The sequence below is a fragment of the Anarhichas minor genome, unplaced genomic scaffold, assembly GCF_050575085.1.
Source record: "Anarhichas minor isolate MPS153535 unplaced genomic scaffold, ASM5057508v1 ptg000095l, whole genome shotgun sequence".
Lineage (NCBI taxonomy): Eukaryota > Metazoa > Chordata > Actinopteri > Perciformes > Anarhichadidae > Anarhichas > Anarhichas minor.
In genome coordinates, this window is record NW_027466541.1 from 1,272,006 (window position 1) to 1,294,993 (window position 22,988).

The 22,988-nt window shown below is 45.4% G+C and overlaps 1 protein-coding gene across 1 annotated transcript; it reads right to left on the minus strand.

The window, feature by feature from the left end:
- Nucleotides 1–126: 126 nt before the first annotated feature.
- Nucleotides 127–12,094, minus strand: fhip2b (FHF complex subunit HOOK interacting protein 2B). Its single transcript, XM_076082463.1, is given in 18 exon segments — nt 127–531; nt 698–798; nt 942–1,082; nt 1,571–1,711; nt 3,979–4,069; nt 4,192–4,359; nt 4,545–4,696; nt 4,779–4,935; nt 5,042–5,118; nt 5,273–5,360; nt 5,614–5,813; nt 6,004–6,153; nt 6,282–6,401; nt 6,524–6,628; nt 6,726–6,806; nt 11,322–11,407; nt 11,566–11,644; nt 11,910–12,094. Coding segments are annotated over 18 exon segments (2,091 nt in total). The 5' UTR covers nt 11,961–12,094; the 3' UTR covers nt 127–428.
- Nucleotides 12,095–22,988: the final 10,894 nt, after the last annotated feature.

Sequence of the window (22,988 nt, forward strand, 5' to 3'; positions counted from 1 at the left end):
ATCAATACAATGGTATTTATATTTTTCTTTTCCTTTTTATATATATATTGATATATATATATATATATATCTATATATAGAGATATATATATATTTTTTACTTTGATGTCAACAAAGACAGAGAGAGACAGACAACCAGGAGGAGTTTATTGATCCTCTATCAATCAGATCAAAGACAAACTGATGGAAGAATATTAAAACTATAATAAATTACTAAAACTGCTGTTTGAGTGCAGGTTGTGATGTCACAGTGATGTCACTATGACGTCACAGTGAAATCAGACTGTAAAATCAGGGTGACCTGAGACAGACGATTAAGGCTTCAATAGGTTCACATCTTTAGTCCAGGTGGATCAGCAGAGTTTTCTGTTCCAGTTCATACAGGTGTACCTGTCCTCAGGTAGAAGATCACTGCTGGTCCAGGTGTGTCACTGCTGGTCCAAGGGTAGTTTGACAAAGGCAATGGCGGCGAGCTCCTTACAGAACTCCTCGAGGACGACGAGTCCTCTCAGCAGGGTCAAGTGCTCCAGTCTGAGTATAAATCCACAGGTACGCTCAGGTAAACTCAGGTAAGCTCAGTAAACACAGGTAAACTCTGTTTATCTTTAGCGAGTGTGATTGAGGAACTGTAATCTGCTGCACACGGCCACAAAGACCAGGACATGTAAGACAGGCAGGCAGACAGACCGGTAGTTACCCAGTGTTGTGGTTCAGTCCGAGCAGGTCTCTCCTGGTGTTCAACAGTCTGTTTGTCAGGTTGGGAATCGGCTGGATTCTCTGCATCAACTCTGCCATCAACTGAGACACAGACAGACAGACAGGCAGATAAAAAAGACAGGCGAGTCAATTCAATCTTAATATAGATCATATTTCAAAGTTTAAAAGTCAGCTGCAACGACCTGGAGCAGTGAGACAGGTGTATGTCTGTCTGTGCGTCTTACCCTGATGAGGACAGAGAACAGCGACCTGGAGCAGTAAGACAGGTGTATGTAGGGGTTGAGCAGGTATTCGTGCAGCAGCAGGTGGTTGAAGGACGATAATCTGGACAGAACTGCAGTCAGTTTCAGGTTCAACTCATAGGGCTGAAATCACACAAGATCCCCAATAACACACCTGTGACAGGTGTACAGGTGAGTCATCGTCACACAAGACAGACAGATGAGTCATCGTCACACAAGACAGACAGGTGAGTCATCGTCACACAAGACAGACAGGTGTACAGGTGAGTCATCGTCACACAGGACAGACAGGTGTGTCATCGTCACACAGGACAGGTGTACAGGTGAGTCATCGTCACACAGGACAGACAGGTGTACAGGTGAGTCATCCTCACACAGGACAGAGAGGTGTGCAGGTGAGTCATCGTCACAGGACAGACAGGTGTACAGGTGAGTCATCGTCACAGGACAGACAGGTGTACAGGTGAGTCATCGTCACACAGGACAGACAGGTGTACAGGTGAGTCATCGTCACACAGGACAGACAGGTGTACAGGTAAGTCATTGTCACAGAGGACAGACAGGTGACCAGGCGAGTCATCGTCCCACAGGACAGACATGTGGATATCTACCTGCTCCAGGACGCGTCCCAGTCGGTCGAACAGCACTTTCAGCAGGTGACCTTCGAAGAACTCCTTCACCTCACCTGAGGAGGGGGGGGGGAGACTGAGCGGCCAATCCCACGACAGAGAGAGAGACCGACACTCTGTAACCTGACGAAGGAGGAGGAGCATCAGAAACAGCTATCTTTGTGAGGACTAACCAGTTAACATGAGGTTGTGTATTTTGCTTCTGGAGGGATACAGGACAGACACCTGTCTGTCCTGTGTGACAATGACAGTGAGATCCTTCTTATCTCACTGTTTTGTAAAGAAACGTGTTACATATTGGTATGCATGTTTAAATCAACAGTAAATGGGAATCCGTTTTGCAGTATTGTGGTTTTGTCTTTTATTTTTATTTGATTCATTTTCTATCTTTGTTATTTTGTCGTTTATTTTACTTGGTGAGTTCCTGGAGGAGCTCGACTCATTAGTCTCGCACTTCCATGATGATGGCTCAGCACTCCTCTTCTCCTCCGACCCACTAGGCCGGCAACCAGCTGGATCTTATCTTCACTAGACACTGTTCTACTGCTAACCTCTCCGTCACTCCCCTCCAGCTCTCTGACCACTATTACATGTCTTACTCCCTCTCCCTCTCCTCTCCCCCCTTACTTCCTCCACCTACCCACATGGTTTCTACCCGTAGTCATCTCCGCTCCGTCTCCCCGCTGATCTTTCCTCTTCCGTTACCTCTGCTCTCCCCGACCCTGAAGCCTTCTCTCTCTCCTATCCCCTGATACTGCTACTGACCTTCTCCTCTCCACCCTTTCCTCTTCTTTGGACAACCTCTGTCCCTTCACCTCCAGGCCTGCACGGCCAACCCCACCTGCCCCATGGCTGTCGGACTCAGTGCGTACTGACAGCCTAAGAGAGGCTGAGCGTAAATGGAGAAAAGGCAAACTCCCGGAGGACCTTCTTAATTTCCTATCTCTTCTCTCCACGTTTTCCACCACTCTATCTACTGCTAAAGCTGTGTTCTTCCGCTCTAAAATCCTAACCTCTGCTTTCAATCCTAAAAAACTCTTTGAAACTTTCTCTTCACTTCTCCAACCCCCCCCCCCCCCTCCTCCTACTTCCTCCTGATGATTTCGCCAACTTCTTTGAGAAGAAGGTAAATGATATCAGATCCTCTTTCTCTCAGCCCCCCTGTCCACCACCCTCTCCCTCTCTACCCTCTCCAGCTCTTCTCCCTCCCCTCTCCATGCCCCATCTTACCCTATCTGGCTCCCCTCTCCCCTAATGAGGTCCTCAACCTTGTTACATCTAACCGCCCCACCACGTGCTCCCTTGACCCGATCCCCTCCCCTCTTCTTCAGTCTATTGCGATTGAACTCCTTCCTTTCCTCACCCACCTCATAAACACATCCCTCGTCTCAGGATGCTTTCCCACAGCTTTCAAGACTGCCAGAGTCACCCCCCTTCTGAAGGAACCATCACTTGACCCCTCTGATGTCAAGAGCTTCAGACCGGTTTCTCTTCTACCCTTTCTATCCAAAACACTTGAACGTGCTGTCTTTACTCAACTGTCTTCCTATCTCCATCAGAACAACCTCTTGGACGCCCACCAGTCCGGGTTTAAAGTGGGTCACTCGACTGAGACAGCCCTCCTTGCGGTGACGGAGTCGCTTCACGCCGCGAGAGCTAACTCTCTCTCCTCTGTCCTGATTCTCCTGGACCTGTCTGCGGCGTTTGACACTGAACCACCAGATCCTCCTCTCCACCCTCGAGGGGATGGGCGTCTCAGGCTCTGCACTCTCCTTGTTTGCATCCTACCTGTCAGGTCGATCCTACCAGGTGACGTGGAGGGGGGCCGTGTCGGAACCACGCATGCTAACTACGGGGGTTCCACAAGGCTCAGTCCTGGGCCCCCTTCTCTTCTCGCTCTACACAACATCTCTGGGTTCTGTTATTCGCTCGCATGACTTCTCTTACCATTGTTATGCCGATGACACCCAGCTGGTCTTGTCATTTCCCCCCGGTAACACTCAAGTGGAGGCACGCATCGCTGCGTGCTTGGCTGACATCTCGAAGTGGATGACGACACACCACCTCAAGCTCAACCTGGACAAAACCGAGCTACTGTTCCTCCCGGGGAAGGGTTGCCCGCACCGAGACCTATCCATCACCATTGATGATACCGTGGTGACGCCAACTCGGACTGCGAGGAACCTGGTTGTGACCCTGGACGACCAATTGTTGTTCTCAGCAAACATTGCATCGGTTACACGCTCCTGCAGATTCCTGCTCTACAACATCAGGAGGATTCGCCCCTTCCTCACTGACTGGTCGGATTACTGACGGAGTTACCACCGGGTTAGGTGCAAGCCTGCCCCGCTTTCCCCTGCTACAGTGTGTGTGCGTGTGTGTCCTCTGACCTGTGTGTGAGCATCGTGGACGTATGACTCGTATCCTCCTTCCTGCAGCAGCTGAGAGGATCGAACCTGAACCGGAACTAAACACAGGAAACTACACACACACACACACACATGTTGATGTTTATGTTGTTTCATCTCCTCTGACGTTGCTCGGTTCACATTGTTCTTTAACAGGAAGTTATCTGTAGCCAATCAGACGTGAGTATGCGTTACCTGTTGACAACATCAGCAGCTGATCCCAGACCAGACAGAGGAGGACCAGAGGAGGAGGAGGAGGAGGAGGAGGAGGAGGAGGAGAGAGGAGGAGGAGGAGGAAGATGGAGGAGCAGCTGACTGTCTGACAACAAGCTGTCAGAGAAGAACGGGTCCTCATCCAGACCACTGAACACACACACACACACACAGACACACACAGTGAGACACACACACACACACACACAGGTCAGAGGACAGACACACACACATTATTATCACTGTGATTGATATGTTTGTTTATTCCGTTTCATAATCAGCTGTTGAAGATTTTTAAGACGTCATGTTGTGATGTCACAGTGTGTTGGACTCACTCGCTGTCCTCGGCGTACCTGTCGTCCTGTCCTGCAGCAGGTGGAGACAGGTAACTACGACTCTGTAGGAAACTCAACACCAGCACGTCCAGAATGTCCCTGTGAGGCTTCTGTAGTAACTCGTCCACCAGAGACAGAGACGCCAGGCTGATCTGGGGACCGTCAGATATAAATATATACTGTGTATATATATTTATATTTATATATATGTTCTTGTCCTGGAGCTGGACTCACCTGGTCAGAGATGTGGTCGCATCGCTGCAGCAGCAGGTGCGTCAGAGTCTGAGTCCTCAGCAGGAAGTGAACCAGCTGATCCATCAGAGACGAGGACTGAACGAGTCTGACAGCAGCACAGAGGACGGAGGTGGAGACCAGGACCACCTGTTAACACCTGAACCACAGACACACACCTGAACTGTAGTATAACTGTACAGTCGGTACACAGAGTATATGTGTTTTACTGTAGTATAACTGTGTTTTACTGTAGTATAACTTACGTTTGTAGCAGCTGAGGCTGAAGAACGTCAACCAACCAAAACCGATGAACACACTGAGCTAGCTTCACTGCTAACACCTGCTAACAAACCCCCCCCCCCCCCCACACACACACACACTAACATGAAACAGTGTGCGACACATCTAATAAACAACACTTTGACATGTATACTGATGCACATATCAACACATTCAGACAGTGTGCAGGTGTGTGTGTGTGTGTGTGTGTGTACCTGAGGTGCTTCTCTCATCAGGTGATCCAGGAAGTCCAGCCAAGAGAAGAAGTTGGTCATGTGATCAGAAGACTGAGAGAACTGAGAGCTGAGAACACAAAGAGAGACGCAAATTTAACTTGCTCATATTATCTTCTGTGAGCTGATTGGTCGGTGAGACGTCTCCAGCATCAGTTACCCTGGTTACCATGGTGATGTACCAGGTAAGAAGTGAAGTTACCTGATAAAGGACCCAGTACTACTGTTATCAGTACACACAAGTACTCGCTTTTATTACTGCTACTACTAATATTAAAACTTGTGTGTATTCAGTCTGCATTCAGAGTGTAGTCAGAGTGTACCTCCATGGTGTATGAGGCCAGCTCTGCACCTCTCCAGGATCCAGACTCTCCAGAGGCAGCAGGGAGTAAAGCTCCAACAGCCTCCCAGCCAGCAGCTCTCCCAGCTGGGTACGATCGGACAGAATCTCTCCTGAGGATTCAGACTGGAGAGCAGAAAGCAGCAGGAGGCTGTGATAGGCCTTCAGACACACTGGAGCCCTCTGTGGAGACACAACAACAACAACATGACAACAACAACACCACCTTCAGCCTTCAGACACACCGGAGCCCTCTGTGGAGACACAATGACAGCATGACGACTGATAAGGATCTATGTTGACGTCTTTATTATCTGAACTGTGAACTGATTGATCATGACCTCATTAAAGTGATCACTCGTAGTGAACTGACCGGACTCCTGGTGAGCTGCAGCAGAGCCGACAGCAGGCCGGACTCTGTTTGGCCGGAGGGCGGCGGCGGCTCTGTCCTGTGATTGGACGGCTGTGTGCCGGGCTGTGATTGGTCAGAAGCTGATGTCCCGGCTGCTGGTTGATCCAGAATCTGGAGATTTAAATGTGATCGGATCAATAAGTGTTTTATTGATTCTGTGAGAGGGATCATCACCACATTATTATTATTATTATTATTATTAATGACTACATTAGTGATGAGGGCGCTGTGTTCGTTACCTGTAAGACGTATCTGAGAGTGGGCGGATCCTGTTTGACTCTGGAGCAGAGAACCAATAAGAACTGAGCTTCCTCCTTCTCAGTCTGGCAACCAGGAAGTGCACACAGACCAATCAGCTTCTGGGGGCGGAACAGAGGTGATGTCAGACAGTGACATCATCATGACTTTATTATGTATCAGTGAATTAGAGCAGCTTGTTAGGTCACATGACTCCCCCCCCCACACCAGGTGTAACATTTACCTGCACAGGTCTGTAGACGTTAACCAGCTGTAACAAAGGCTTCTGGATTTGAGACAAGAACTTAGAGAAGAACAGGAAGACCTGCTGGACCATACCGGGGGGGTACTGAGGAAGAGGAGGAGGAGAGGAATTATTTATTTTGTATGAATTATTATTATCTTATTAACTGTTATTATTAATAGTTATATTGATCTATTGTTACCTGAGCTTTACCCAGAGTGCACAGAGTCTCCAACAGTTTGTGTTCCAGCAGATACTCCAGACAAGGTCCTGTGTGCTCCACCTGAAGATCAATACACCTGATGATCAATACACCTGAAGATCTATACACCTGAAGATCTATACACCTGATGATCAATACACCTGATGATCAATACACCTGATGATCTATACACCTGAAGATCTATACACCTGAAGATCTATACACCTGATGATCAATACACCTGATGATCAATACAGCTGATGATCTATACACCTGATGATCAATACACCTGAAGATCAATACACCTGATGATCTATACACCTGATGATCTATACACCTGATGATCTATACACCTGATGATCAATACACCTGATGATCTATACACCTGATGATCTATACACCTGATGATCTATACACCTGATGATCAATACACCTGAAGATCTATACACCTGATGATCAATACACCTGATGATCAATACAGCTGATGATCAATACACCTGATGATCAATACACCTGATGATCAATACACCTGAAGATCAATACACCTGATGATCAATACACCTGATGATCAATACACCTGATGATCAATACACCTGAAGATCAATACAGCCGATGATCAATACACCTGAAGATCAATACACCTGAAGATCAATACAGCTGAAGATCAATACAGCTGAAGATCAATACAGCTGAAGATCAATACACCTGAAGATCAATACACCTGATGATCTATACACCTGATGATCAATACACCTGATGATCTATACACCTGATGATCAATACACCTGATGATCTATACACCTGATGATCAGTACACCTGATGATCAATACAGCTGAAGATCAACACAGCTGAAGATCAATACACCTGAAGATCAATACACCTGAAGATCAATACACCTGATGATCAATACACCTGAAGATCAATACACCTGATGATCAGTACACCTGATGATCTGTACACCTGATGATCAGTACACCTGATGATCTGTACACCTGATGATCTGTACACCTGATGATCAATACACCTGATGATATATACACCTGATGATATATACACCTGATGATCAATACACCTGATGATCAATACACCTGATGATCTATACACCTGATGATCTATACACCTGATGATCAATACACCTGATGATCTATACACCTGATGATCAATACACCTGATGATCTATACACCTGATGATCAATACACCTGATGATCAATACACCTGATGATCAATACACCTGAAGATCAATACACCTGATGATCTATACACCTGATGATCTATACACCTGAAGATCAATACAGCCGATGATCAATACACCTGATGATCAATACAGCTGAAGATCAATACACCTGATGATCTATACACCTGATGATCAATACACCTGATGATCTATACACCTGATGATCTATACACCTGATGATCTATACACCTGAAGATCAATACACCTGATGATCAATACACCTGATGATCAATACACCTGATGATCAATACACCTGATGATCTATACACCTGATGATCAATACACCTGAAGATCAATACAGCCGATGATCAATACACCTGAAGATCAATACAGCCGATGATCAATACACCTGAAGATCAATACAGCTGAAGATCAATACACCTGATGATCAATACACCTGATGATCAATACACCTGATGATCTATACACCTGATGATCAATACACCTGATGATCAATACACCTGATGATCAATACACCTGAAGATCAATACAGCCGATGATCAATACACCTGAAGATCAATACACCTGATGATCTATACACCTGATGATCTATACACCTGATGATCAATACACCTGATGATCTATACACCTGATGATCAATACACCTGATGATCAATACAGCTGAAGATCAACACACCTGATGATCTATACACCTGATGATCTATACAGCTGATGATCAATACAGCTGAAGATCAATACACCTGATGATCTATACACCTGATGATCTATACACCTGATGATCTATACACCTGATGATCTATACACCTGATGATCTATACACCTGATGATCAATACAGCTGATGATCAATACAGCTGATGATCTATACACCTGATGATCTATACACCTGATGATCAATACACCTGATGATCTATACACCTGATGATCTATACACCTGATGATCAATACACCTGAAGATCTATACACCTGATGATCTATACACCTGATGATCAATACACCTGATGATCTATACACCTGATGATCAATACAGCTGAAGATCAATACAGCTGAAGATCAATACACCTGATGATCTATACACCTGATGATCTATACACCTGATGATCTATACACCTGATGATCAATACAGCTGATGATCAATACACCTGATGATCTATACACCTGATGATCTATACACCTGATGATCAATACACCTGATGATCAATACAGCTGAAGATCAATACAGCTGAAGATCAATACACCTGATGATCTATACACCTGATGATCTATACACCTGATGATCTATACACCTGATGATCAATACAGCTGATGATCTATACACCTGATGATCTATACACCTGATGATCTATACACCTGATGATCTATACACCTGAAGATCAATACAGCCGATGATCAATACACCTGATGATCAATACAGCTGAAGATCAATACACCTGATGATCTATACACCTGATGATCAATACACCTGATGATCTATACACCTGATGATCTATACACCTGATGATCAATACAGCTGAAGATCAATACACCTGATGATCTATACACCTGATGATCTATACACCTGATGATCTATACACCTGATGATCTATACACCTGATGATCAATACAGCTGATGATCTATACACCTGATGATCTATACACCTGATGATCTATACACCTGATGATCTATACACCTGATGATCTATACACCTGATGATCTATACACCTGATGATCTATACAGCTGATGATCTATACACCTGATGATCAATACAGCTGAAGATCAATACAGCTGAAGATCAATACACCTGATGATCTATACACCTGATGATCTATACACCTGATGATCTATACACCTGATGATCAATACAGCTGATGATCAATACACCTGATGATCTATACACCTGATGATCTATACACCTGATGATCTATACACCTGAAGATCAATACAGCCGATGATCAATACACCTGATGATCAATACAGCTGAAGATCAATACACCTGATGATCTATACACCTGATGATCAATACACCTGATGATCTATACACCTGATGATCTATACACCTGATGATCTATACACCTGAAGATCAATACACCTGATGATCAATACACCTGAAGATCAATACACCTGATGATCAATACACCTGATGATCAATACACCTGATGATCTATACACCTGATGATCAATACACCTGAAGATCAATACAGCCGATGATCAATACACCTGAAGATCAATACAGCCGATGATCAATACACCTGAAGATCAATACAGCTGAAGATCAATACACCTGATGATCAATACACCTGATGATCAATACACCTGATGATCTATACACCTGATGATCAATACACCTGATGATCAATACACCTGATGATCAATACACCTGAAGATCAATACAGCCGATGATCAATACACCTGAAGATCAATACACCTGATGATCTATACACCTGATGATCTATACACCTGATGATCAATACACCTGATGATCAATACACCTGATGATCAATACACCTGATGATCAATACAGCTGAAGATCAACACACCTGATGATCTATACACCTGATGATCTATACACCTGATGATCAATACAGCTGAAGATCAATACACCTGATGATCTATACACCTGATGATCTATACACCTGATGATCTATACACCTGATGATCTATACACCTGATGATCAATACACCTGATGATCAATACAGCTGATGATCAATACACCTGATGATCTATACACCTGATGATCTATACACCTGATGATCAATACACCTGATGATCTATACACCTGATGATCTATACACCTGATGATCAATACACCTGAAGATCTATACACCTGATGATCTATACACCTGATGATCAATACACCTGATGATCTATACACCTGATGATCAATACAGCTGAAGATCAATACAGCTGAAGATCAATACACCTGATGATCTATACACCTGATGATCTATACACCTGATGATCAATACAGCTGATGATCAATACACCTGATGATCAATACACCTGATGATCTATACACCTGATGATCAATACACCTGATGATCAATACAGCTGATGATCAATACACCTGATGATCAATACACCTGATGATCAATACACCTGAAGATCAATACACCTGATGATCTATACACCTGATGATCTATACACCTGATGATCTATACACCTGATGATCAATACACCTGATCATCAATACACCTGATCATCAATACACCTGATGATCAATACACCTGAAGATCAATACACCTGAAGATCAATACACCTGATGATCAATACACCTGATGATCAATACACCTGAAGATCAATACAGCTGATGATCAATACACCTGATGATCAATACACCTGAAGATCAATACAGCCGATGATCAATACAGTACAAGTACTACAGTCTGAGTACTTGTACTCCTACCTGTCAAGTGCGTTACCTGTTGCTTCTCTTCGTACACCAGGATGTCCAACATCTGTCTGAGACACCAGGGGATGTCTGTCTGTCTGACAGGACGACTGTCATCTACACACACACACACACACACACACACACACACACACACACACACACACACACACACACACACACACACACACACACACACACACACACACACACTGGGTGAATCTGATTGGCTGATCAGGTGTGAACAGGTAACTGTGTCTCAGGTGAAACCTCACCTGTCGTCTTGATGTAATAGTTAGTGATTGATTTCCAATGATCCACAAAGGACTCCAACAGGTCCACTGTAGGCTCCCTCTGAGAGACAGACGGGTAGAGAGACAGACGGGTAGAGAGGGACAGACGGGTAGAGAGACAGACGGGTTGAGAGGGACAGATGAAATCTGAAAAAAGTTCTGAAGATTTGAATCCTGTGTAGTGACGTCAGTCAGAAGTAATAATTATGAATAATAACTTTTACAACGTGGACAGACTGATCAATGACGTCATCGATCGATCACTAACGATGCTAGGTGAGCTAACAGAGGCTAGGTAAGCTAACGTTAACTAGCTGCTAACTCACCGTCTCTAGCACGTGCAGCAGCATGCTGCTTAGCTTACTGAACGTGTCCATTCTTCCGCCAAAATCGACTGTCCGGTTAAACCCGGTTAAGCACGGTTAAACCCGGTTAAGCACGGTTAAACCCGGTTTTCTGCGACATGTTGACAACTTCACTGACAGCTGACCGGAAACAACCAACCGGAAACAGCGAAATAAAAACATCCGGGGAGAAGTTTTCAAAATATAAGAACACAATGAATTTGTCACAGAATAATTCAGAATAATAAATCCCAACGTCCCCCTAAACCCTCAAACCCTGAACCCTCAAGGACTCACTGAGGGTGAGTGTGAGAGACTGTGAGGGCTTGAGATGGTGTAAATATGAACGGGACAGCACTTTGCTGCAACATATCACGTTACCATGAAAACTACAATAACTATGATGTATAATTGTGTGTATTTATTGTATACTTTGTTCTCCCTGATGTGAACGTCTTCAGGCTCTTTCCTCACTAGATGAGGTAACTTCATATCATCTATTTACTCGTTTTTGTCAAAACAGCTTCAATGACAAAATCTAATATTTGATGAATAAATAAATAAATATTCTCTGATTTCATGTTTATTTTTTGTTCCATCTTTAACCCTTAATGTTTCTGAGTACATTTAATAGGCTCGTTCGAGTTGAACTGCGCCTCGCCTGGAAAGCAGATGAGAGCAGGCGGACGTAGAAAGGGGCGTTGACAAAAAACTGCGTTCAAATCGGACCGTTTTCAGCCGCCTGCTTCTTCTTCTTCTTCTTTTGCTTTTTTGGCGGTTGGCAAACAGCTTTCGGGTGCATTACCGCCTCCCACTGATCTGGAGTGTGGACTAAGGACTCTAATACGACAACCAAACGAAAAGAAATACATATACATATATACACACACATACATACACATATGTGTGTAAATGAATAAAGATATGTATATAAATATATATATATATACATATAGAAAAAATAAAATAATAAAATAGAAAAAATTAATAATAATACATTTCTTTCTCAAATTCTATTCATTAGTGTTGTTGACTCTAAATATTCCAGAAAAAGTTTCCAACATTTGTCACTAAAGCTTTCCTCTAATCTCTCTTAGACTTTTTTCAAAACTTCTCTCGCTCACTCGTACCTCTGACAGGACAATAAAACATGGTCCACGGTTTCTTCTTCTCCACAAAATGTACACTTTCCATTATTATGCTTTCTAATAACATAGAGGGAACTGTTCAGACCAGTATGGCCATTCCTTAGTCTTGTCATAATCATGTCCTCTTTTCTAGTTCGTCCACTAGATCCTGCTCCCAACCAATGGTTCCTCTTTAAACAGATATCTTCCTTTACTCCCTTTATTACATTCGTTCTGACATATATTTTTGATGTGTCCCTTAATCACCACTTTAGCTTCTGACTTACTTATATTTACATTAACATTATTTCTCCCACTCTTCAAAGCCCTTTTGCTGCTTTATCCGCCTTCTCATTGCCATCGACTCCAACATGGACCCACACTAAATGAACCGCTATCCGCATTTGATGGATTCTTAAAAATGATTGTAGTATTTCAAACAGTAAATCCTCTCTGCTTCTGGAGTGGCAACATGTCAAACTCGTCAGCACTGCACATGAGTCTGATGCAATCACCACTCTCTCTGGCCTGACCTCCTCTACCCACTGTAACACAATAACTCTATGGCCATCATCTCACATGTAAACACAGATAAATCATCACAGAGTCTCTTCCCACACTCCAAATGGAATTCTGGGATTACTGCTGCTGCTGTTCTACCAGTTTTAGGGTCTTTAGATCCATAAATCTGTATTTAATTGTGGTAACTGATGTATGACTTGAAGATCTTACAATTTACCCCATGTTCATCTCTCATCAGTTCAAGGAGGCCAAGATCTATTCCAGGCTGTGGCAGTAACCAAAGAGGAACAGCTGGACCACAGCTGGAGAATAACTCCTATAACCTAATTCACAGCCTTCTTCTGAACAACCCAACCAGAGCTCTTTGTTGGCCTGTTGTCATGTTCCCAGCATGGCTCAATAGCACTTATTGTTGGATGGTTGTTATGTCCTTGTAAACTGACCCAATATGTCATCATGATCTGTATTCTTCTCAGCTCCAACGGCATTTCCCCCATTTCTACCTGCAATGCCGGCACAGATGTTGTTTTAAAGACCCCACTACATATTCTTGATGCTTGTATTACATCCAGTTTTCCCAACAAGGTTTTAAGCCACACAGCCATAGTCTAGAGCTGATCTTGGGCGACTGTGGCTAAGTGGAGCGCAGGGCCGTCCTTCAATCAGAGGAGCGGCGGTTCGATCCCCGGCTCCGATAGGAGCATGTCGATGTGTCCTTGAGTAAGACACTTAACCCCAAAATGTGTCTCTGCATTTGACCCATCCCTATATATGGGGATGAGCACCCCGTTTAACGTCACATTGCAATGATTTGTGGGTAATTCTCTTAGGCTAAGTCAGCATACCATGCTGACTTACGGAAAGGGTTCATAAAGGGCTCAAAATGTCTGCGAGAGCCTCAAACACTTGACGATTTGACAGTGGGACATCCCTAAACCCTCACGCCTCAAAGTCTGTGAGTCCATAAGGGGGGACATTGGGATTTGGCCATAGGCTCGCGCCTCATCGCCTCTTCTTCCGTGTGTGGCGCAGAAACACAGTGAAACTGATCTTCTGACGTCATACAGCAACATTACTACAGTGTGATGTCTTTATCTCGAGAAGACGTCATTAAATAACTTTAACTTAGTTGGTTCGTTGGAGATGAGTCGGTCCTGATTAGAATCGATCACCTTATCTCTTATCTCATATACACATATATACATACACATACATATATACACATATATACATACATATATATACACATATACACATACATATATACATACATATACACACATATATACATACATATACACACACACATATATACACACATATACACACACACATATATACACACATATACACACACACATATATACACACATATATACATACACATACATATATACACATATATACATACATATATATACACATATACACATACATATATACATACATATACACACATATATACATACATATACACACACACATATATACACACATATACACACACACATATATACACACATATACACACATATATACATACATATATACACACATACATATATACACACATATACACACACACATATATACACACATATACACACACACATATATACACACATATATACACATATATACATACATATATACACACATATACACACATACATATACACATACATATACACACATATACACACACATATACACACACATATATACATACACATATACACATATATACACACATATATACATACACATATATATACATACATATACACATATATATACATACATATATACACACACATATACACATATATATACATACATATATACACATATATATACACAGTGGTGTATAGTAACGAAGTAGAAATACTTCGTTACTGTACTTAAGTCGTTTTTTTGGATATCTGTACTTTACTTTACTATTTATATTTCTGTTGACTTTTACTTTTACTTCTCTACATTTTGCAAAGAAAACTGATACTTTTACTCCGATACATTTCCCCTGAAACCTTCGTTACTCGCTACAAAATCAAATCTATCTTTAGAAACAAAATGAATCATGAGACCAACCAACGTCGGGGACTGTGGTGGAACACAGACTGCAAGCAGCAGGTTTGGTGAATCAGTGGTCCTAGCTTGCAAGTTAAATCACTGGTTAATCACGTTAATGCGCAAAACAAGTGCTCTCAAAGCCGCGGTGTTTTGATTCCAGTGATGCTATATGCTATAGCTAGCGAGCGACTACCTTCCACTCTACGATGACTTCATGACGGAAGCAGAAATGGAAGCACCTGCTACTCCCGAAACAAATTACGGTGGTGACAAAGACCAACACCAGTGGATCGCTAGCGAGTTAGTGAGCTGAGGAAGAGTTGACAGTTGTGAGATTGTGTTGATTTGAGTCATCTTAGCTATAATCATTGCAGCACTAGTTGGCTAACGTTAGCTAACTTAACGTTAGCTAGCCACCACACCATAGGATTGACAGGAGCCGCGAGAGCGCAGCATTAGGGTTAGCATTAGGGTTAGCATTAGAGTTAGCATTAGGGAAATCCTTCCCAGCTGAGCGCAAGCTGTGTGTGAAGCTGAACACACCTCTACCTGCCTCAGCGGCCTGTGAAAGGCTGTTTAGCATCGCAGGACTAGTCTTCAGCCCAAGAAGAGCGAGACTGAATTGTCGCAATTTTGAAAACCAACTTCTTTTGAAGATGAACAGGACATTTTTCAGTTTCAAGTAATGACTGGGTTGTTACTTTCGGTGCTGCTTTAGTATTGATCATGTTTTGATATTTGAGTCATGTTGTGGATGATCAGATGGAGTTATGATGGTAGCAGTCGCCCAATTGCAGATTCAGCTTGAGCAAAACCTTTGCCTGTTGTGTTCAAATCAGGCTCATAGGAGTTTACAAGGTAGGTGTCCTTTCTCACAACACTGACCTGATGCATCAAGTGGATATTTTTTGCTGAACACAACATTATGCATTTGCCCTCTACATCCTCTAGTCGGAATGAGCATACTTATAAACACACTGTTACAACTCCTTCATAGTGTCGTATTGCTTTTCGGAGAATTATGATGATAAGTTCACAGTAGATGCAAAAGTATACTTATGTACAATATATTATGTTGAACATTGTTGCTCCTGGATGGATCACAGCCAACACAATTATGTTTAACACAGCTCCATGTCCTTGGTCATGGTGCCACAGCACTTAAAAGAATAAACTTCATAATTCTCAAAATTCTGAGCCTTTGCTTTTTTATTAACAGCATTTACTTGTACTTTTACTTTCAATACTTAAGTACATTTAATATCAGAAAATTACTTTTGATACTGAAGTACAATAAATATCAGATACTTTAAGACTTTTACTCAAGTAGTATTCTAATAGGTGACTTTTACTGGAGTCATTTTCCAGTAAGGTATCTTTACTTTTACTCAAGTATGGCTTTTGGGTACTTTATACACCACTGTATATACACACATGTATATATATATATACACATATACACACACATATACACATACATATATACACAGATATATACATACATACAGTATATACACATATATACGTATGTATAAATATATATTTATATACACTTTATCACATTTCTATTAAGCTCCGTGTACTCATGTAGTTGAATATGATTATTATCAATTCAACAGGTTTCAGGTTTCAGCAGCAGAGCTTCAGGCTCATTATGTCAGCTGGTGTGTCACGTTTGTTCAGGTGTATTCAGGTGATCATCAGGTGATGTGTGTGGTGGGCAACTGTGGCTAAGTGGATAGCAGGGCCGTCCTTCAATCAGAGGATCCGCGGTTCGATCCCCGGCTCCGCTAGTCGCGTGTCGATGTGTCCTTGAGCAAGACACTTAACCCCAAAATTGCTCCTGTAGATGAGGTGAGAAAGGAAACTATGATATGTTATTCTTTGAGATGCTCCCCACACTCATTTGAGTTCCCCAACGCCCCCCACAGTCGTTTCAGTTCACCAACCGCCCCAACACTCTTTGAGTTCCCCAACGCCCCAACACTCGTTTGAGTTCCCCAACGCCCAAACACCCGTTTGAGTTCCCCAACGCCCCAACACTCGTTTGAGTTCCCCAACGCCCAAACACCCGTTTGAGTTCCCCAACCGGCCCCACAGTCGTTTGAGTTCCCCAACCGCCCCAACAGTCGTTTGAGTTCCCCAATTTCATTGTATTGTATATATTGTGCATTTTCCATACTTAATATTTTTATTTTATTGTGTAACTTCATTTGATGCTGCCACAGACAAATGTACCCTTGGGGATGAATAAAGTATCTAATCTATCTAATCGAATCATCATCTAGCTGGCCCTGACGGCTCACCACTGCCTGGATGCTAACAGCTAACTGTGTGTACACCTGGTCCAGGTGTTCCTGGATGCTAACAGCTAACTGTGTGTAACACTGGTCCAAGTGGTTCAGGATGCTAACAGCTAACTGTCATGCTAACCGTGTGTACACCTGGTCCAGGTGTTCCTGGATGCTAACAGCTAACTGTGTGTACACCTGGTCCAGGTGGTTCAGGATACTAACAGCTAACTGTGTGTACACCTGGTCCAGGTGGTTCAGGATGCTAACAGCTAACTGTCATGCTAACCGTGTGTACACCTGGTCCAGGTGTTCCTGGATGCTAACAGCTAACGGTGTGTACACCTGGTCCAGGTGTTCCTGTATGCTAACAGCTAACTGTGATGCTATCAGCTAATTGTGTGTAGCTGTCAGGTACCTGGAGACCGACCCGGCTGACAGAGACCCTCGTACCCTGACTGTGACGGTGAAACAGGGATTTGAACCATCGACCTTCACCGGGTGGTTCCTGGGTTGGAACCGCGAAAAAGAGTGACATCATTTCCTGTTTATACATTAAGTCTCACTGCTTTGTTCTAATAAATAAAACCTGTCTGTCTGGATGTGTGTGAGGTGTCACTCATCACCATATTGTAACGGACTGAAGACATATAATGTTAACCTGTTATGTTAGGTGTTATGGTGTTTACAGAAAGTGTTCTAAGATGTTATATAAGATTGGTTCTTGCATTTACGGAGGTCAGTGAAGGCCTCATGCCTGGTGGGATGTTGTGTTTTGTGTACCTGGACGACGAGAGTTAGTCTATGACCGGGAGCAGATGATTAAAGATGTTACAGAACGTTAACAGTGTTGACTGTTTGTTGGCGTAGGCTACGGCCCACAGTAGCCTGTGTACTGTCCGCAAATAAAGGACCACAAGAAAATAACGTCTCGTAGCTTTCCTGAGTAAGGGTCGCTACATTTGGTGTCAGAAGTAAAACTTTCGGCATTCATCGACATCGCCACGCCGGCTAGCAGCAGAGAAGCTAAGTGGCTAACGTTCATCAGCGGTGAGAAACATGTGGTCGGGGAGCCGTCTCGAGATTAAGCGGGAAGAAGACAGTGACAGACAAGGACGGGACGGCGCAGCCGAGGCCTGGCGGATAACGGAGCACAGAGAGCGGGTCAAGGAAATGACCGCGAGGATGGCTGCCGAGGCTGGCTTGGGCCGCGCGGACCGCGCCGGTGGTGAATGTAGCGGCCGTAAAGGAATGACTACGGCCGTAGGAATGGACATGGCCAAGCACCCTGAGCCACACGGAGAAGCTGTTCCGGCCACAATAAAGACCCCCAGATATGACGGTAAATCTAACTGGGAAGCTTTTCAAGCACAATTTGAACTGTTAGCTCAGGCCAGTAAATGGTCCACTTCAGTAAAAGCTCTCCAGCTGGCGATGTGCCTCACGGGTGATGCTTTATCAAGCCTGCTGCTGCTAAGTCATGATGATAGGAGGGATTATGATGCACTAATTGGGGCTCTAAAGCGACGATTTGGACAATGCTCTGCCACTAGCCTGCTCCGCTCTGAACTGTGCAGCAGACAACGACGGCCAGAGGAGCCGCTGAGGGAGCTCGCTAATGACATTGAGGGGCTTGTTCACCGCACCTATGCCCACATGCCCCCTCCCATCCAGAGCGAGCTAGCAAGGGACCATTTCCTCCAGGCCCTGCTTCCAGCTGACCTGCGCATCCAGACACTACTGGCTCACCCTGGGTCGCTCCAGGAGGCTTTGGAGTCAGCTACAGAGAGAGAGATGCTGTGTGCTGGCGCCTGGAGTAAAGTGGTTGAAAAATCATCAAAGATGAGAGCTGCTGGTGAGACTGAGATGGACTTGGCGCAACCTGCCTGGGTGGGGGAGCTAACCCAGCTGGTGAGGGCTGCCACTCTGAGAGATGAGAGGCAGGACAAGCCACGACCAAGAGTCTGCTGGGGATGTGGGCAGCCTGGCCACCTGGTCCGACACTGCCCCCGTACCACCACGAACAAGGGAAACGAGCCGGGGACCGCATAATCGGGACGATGCGGACCCCTGGCACTCTGTCCCGACCCCCTTTAAATAACGAAGCTACGCAACTCTCTGACCAAGTAGGAGCACCCCGACCACCGGAGGATTTTGATGGTCAGCTGGAGCGACTAGTGGTGCTGGGTCGAACCTGGATAGGAGACTGTTGGTATGCACCGCTGACTATTGGAGGGACATGCTGCTCTGCACTGGTAGACACGGGTTCGTCAGCAACCCTGGTGAGGCCCGATGTGGTGAAAAATAGAACTGTTATTTTCCCCACAATAGTGAAACTGCAGTCAGTCACTGGAGAGCGAGCCCCCATGGTTGGGGAAGCAATAGTGACTCTGGGGCTGGGAAGGAAATCTGTCCGCTGCCCGGTGTGGGTTGCTAACCTGGAGGATTGTATACTGGGACTGGATATTCTCGGGGCTTTGGACTGTGTCATAAACACAAAGAGAGGAACTCTCACTTTTCCCGACGGCCATGTCATCCAGATGTGGCGACAGCCACCCCGGCCTGGCTGTGTCACAACCCACACCATTATCACACTAACAGCTGAGACAACAAACTCTGCTGCTACCAGCAGCATGCCTTCAAACGAGCCGCCTTCAAACGAGCCACCTACGCCGCCCTCTACCCTGCCAACTGTCGAGCTGCACCCACCTCCAACCACTGTCTGGCCAGCTGCAGGTTCACACACACAGGTGACAAACACCTCCCCACCTGACGACAGCGAAAGGGTCTTTGCAGTGAAGGAGGTCTGGCAGAAAAACTGTGATGGTCTGACTCCGAGTGAACAAAGTCTGCTGTGGCAACTTCTACTTGAGTTCAAGGACTGCTTTTCACTGTCGGAGGACGATGTGGGCGGCACAGATCTCATCCAGCATAACATCGAAACGGGAGATGCACAGCCAATCAGGATGAGACCTCGACGCCTCCCACTGGCCAGGCAGGCTGCGGCAGACAAAGCCCTGCAAGAGATGCGGCGAGCTGGGATCATTGAGCCTTCCACCAGCCCCTGGGCCGCCCCGGTCGTCATGGTCCCCAAAAAGCAGAAGGAGAAGTGGCGTTTCTGTGTGGACTTCAGACCCCTCAACAAAGTGACCAAAAAGGACTCCTACCCCCTGCCACGCATCGACGAGGCCCTTGAAACAGTGGCAGGGTCATCCTGGTACTCCTCTTTGGACCTGCGGAGCGGGTATTGGCAGGTCCCCCTAGGCCCTGAAGCTCGGGCCAAAACTGCCTTCATCACTAATGGGGGTTTGTGGCAGTTTAAAGTCCTTCCGTTTGGCCTCTGCAATGCCCCTGCCACGTTTGAGAGACTAATGGACAGGGTACTCGCTGGTATCCCTCGGCAGGAGTGTGTTGTGTACCTGGACGACATACTGGTGCATGGTGAATCATTCCAGGCGTCTCTCAAGGCCCTGAGGCGGGTGCTGGAGAGGGTGGCAGCAGCAGGTCTAAAACTGCACCCACAGAAATGCTCCTTCATGCAACGAGAGGTCACATTTCTGGGGCACAAGCTTGGGGGCGGTGGTGTCAGCACCATGGATGAGAAAGTGCAGACTGTGAAGGATTGGCCTACCCCCAGCACTGTGCAGGACCTGAAAAGCTTCCTGGGCCTGGCCTCCTACTACAGGAAGTTTGTGAGAGGGTTTTCCTGCATAGCTGCACCTCTGTTCCGCCTGCTACAAAAAGGGGTGGTGTTTGATTGGACAGAGGAGTGCCATGCAGCTTTCACTTCACTGCAGAAAGCCCTTGTGGAAGCCCCAATCCTCTCACCGCCTGACCCCACCCTGCCTTTTATCCTCGACACAGACGCCAGTAATGCAGGCGCAGGGGCTGTGCTGGCCCAAGTGACTCCCGAAGGAGAGAGAGTGGTGGCTTATCACAGCAGACAGTTCAACAAGGCTGAACGTCGCTACTGTGTCACAAGGCGGGAGCTGCTTGCTGTGGTCAGTGCCATTCGACATTTCAAATATTACCTTGGGGGCCTCCATTTCACAGTCAGGACCGACCACTCTGCCTTAGTGTGGCTCATGTCTTTCAGAGAGCCAGAAGGCCAGCTGGCACGCTGGATTGAGGAGCTGCAGGCGTATGATTTCACTGTGGTCCACAGACCAGGGGCACGCCACGGAAACGCAGACGCACTTTCACGCCGTCCCTGCAGCACTGATGGCTGCAGCTACTGTGAGAAAAGAGAGGCGCAGGAAGAAGAGAGGCTGCAACCTGATGTGAAATGTGCTGCAGTGGGACCGGAGGGCACGCCAGCAGGCCACGGACTGACAGCTGTGGACGCAACAGAGTGGGGGTGCAGACAGGAAGAGGATGTCGACATAAGGCCAGTGCTCACTTGGGTGGGAGCCCGGCAGCGACCAGCTTGGGGAGAGGTTGCCTTGTGTTCTCGAGCCACAAAAGGACTCTGGTCAATTTTTCAAGCCCTGCGCCTGCAGGATGGTGTGCTGCAGAGGGGGTGGAAAGTGCCAGCGACGGGAGAGACACAGTGGCAGGTGGTGGTGCCCAGGGCTCTGAGAGAGACAGTGCTCCAGGCGATGCATGGAGCTCCAGGATCTGGTCATTTCGGGGTTACTAAGACCCTCCGCCGCCTCCGCCAGGGGTTTTACTGGGGCCAACATAGGCGGGATGTGGAGGACTACTGCCGCTGCTGTGACAGCTGCACTGCACGGAAAGGCCCTGCGGACAGATCTCATGCCCAGCTCCAACAGTTTCCAGCTGGGTGTCCCATGGAGAGGGTGGGGATTGATGTTCTCGGACCTTTTCCCCACTCAGAGAGAGGTAACCGTTACATCCTCACTGCCATGGACTATTTTACTAAGTGGCCTGAAGCTTACTGCCTGCCAAACCAGGAAGCGGAGACTATAGTTGATGCTCTGGTGGGGGGGATGTTCAGCAGATTCGGGGCCCCTGAAGTCATCCACACAGACCAGGGCAGAAACTTTGAGTCCCGTGTCTTTGCTGCCATGTGTGACAAACTGGGCTCCCAC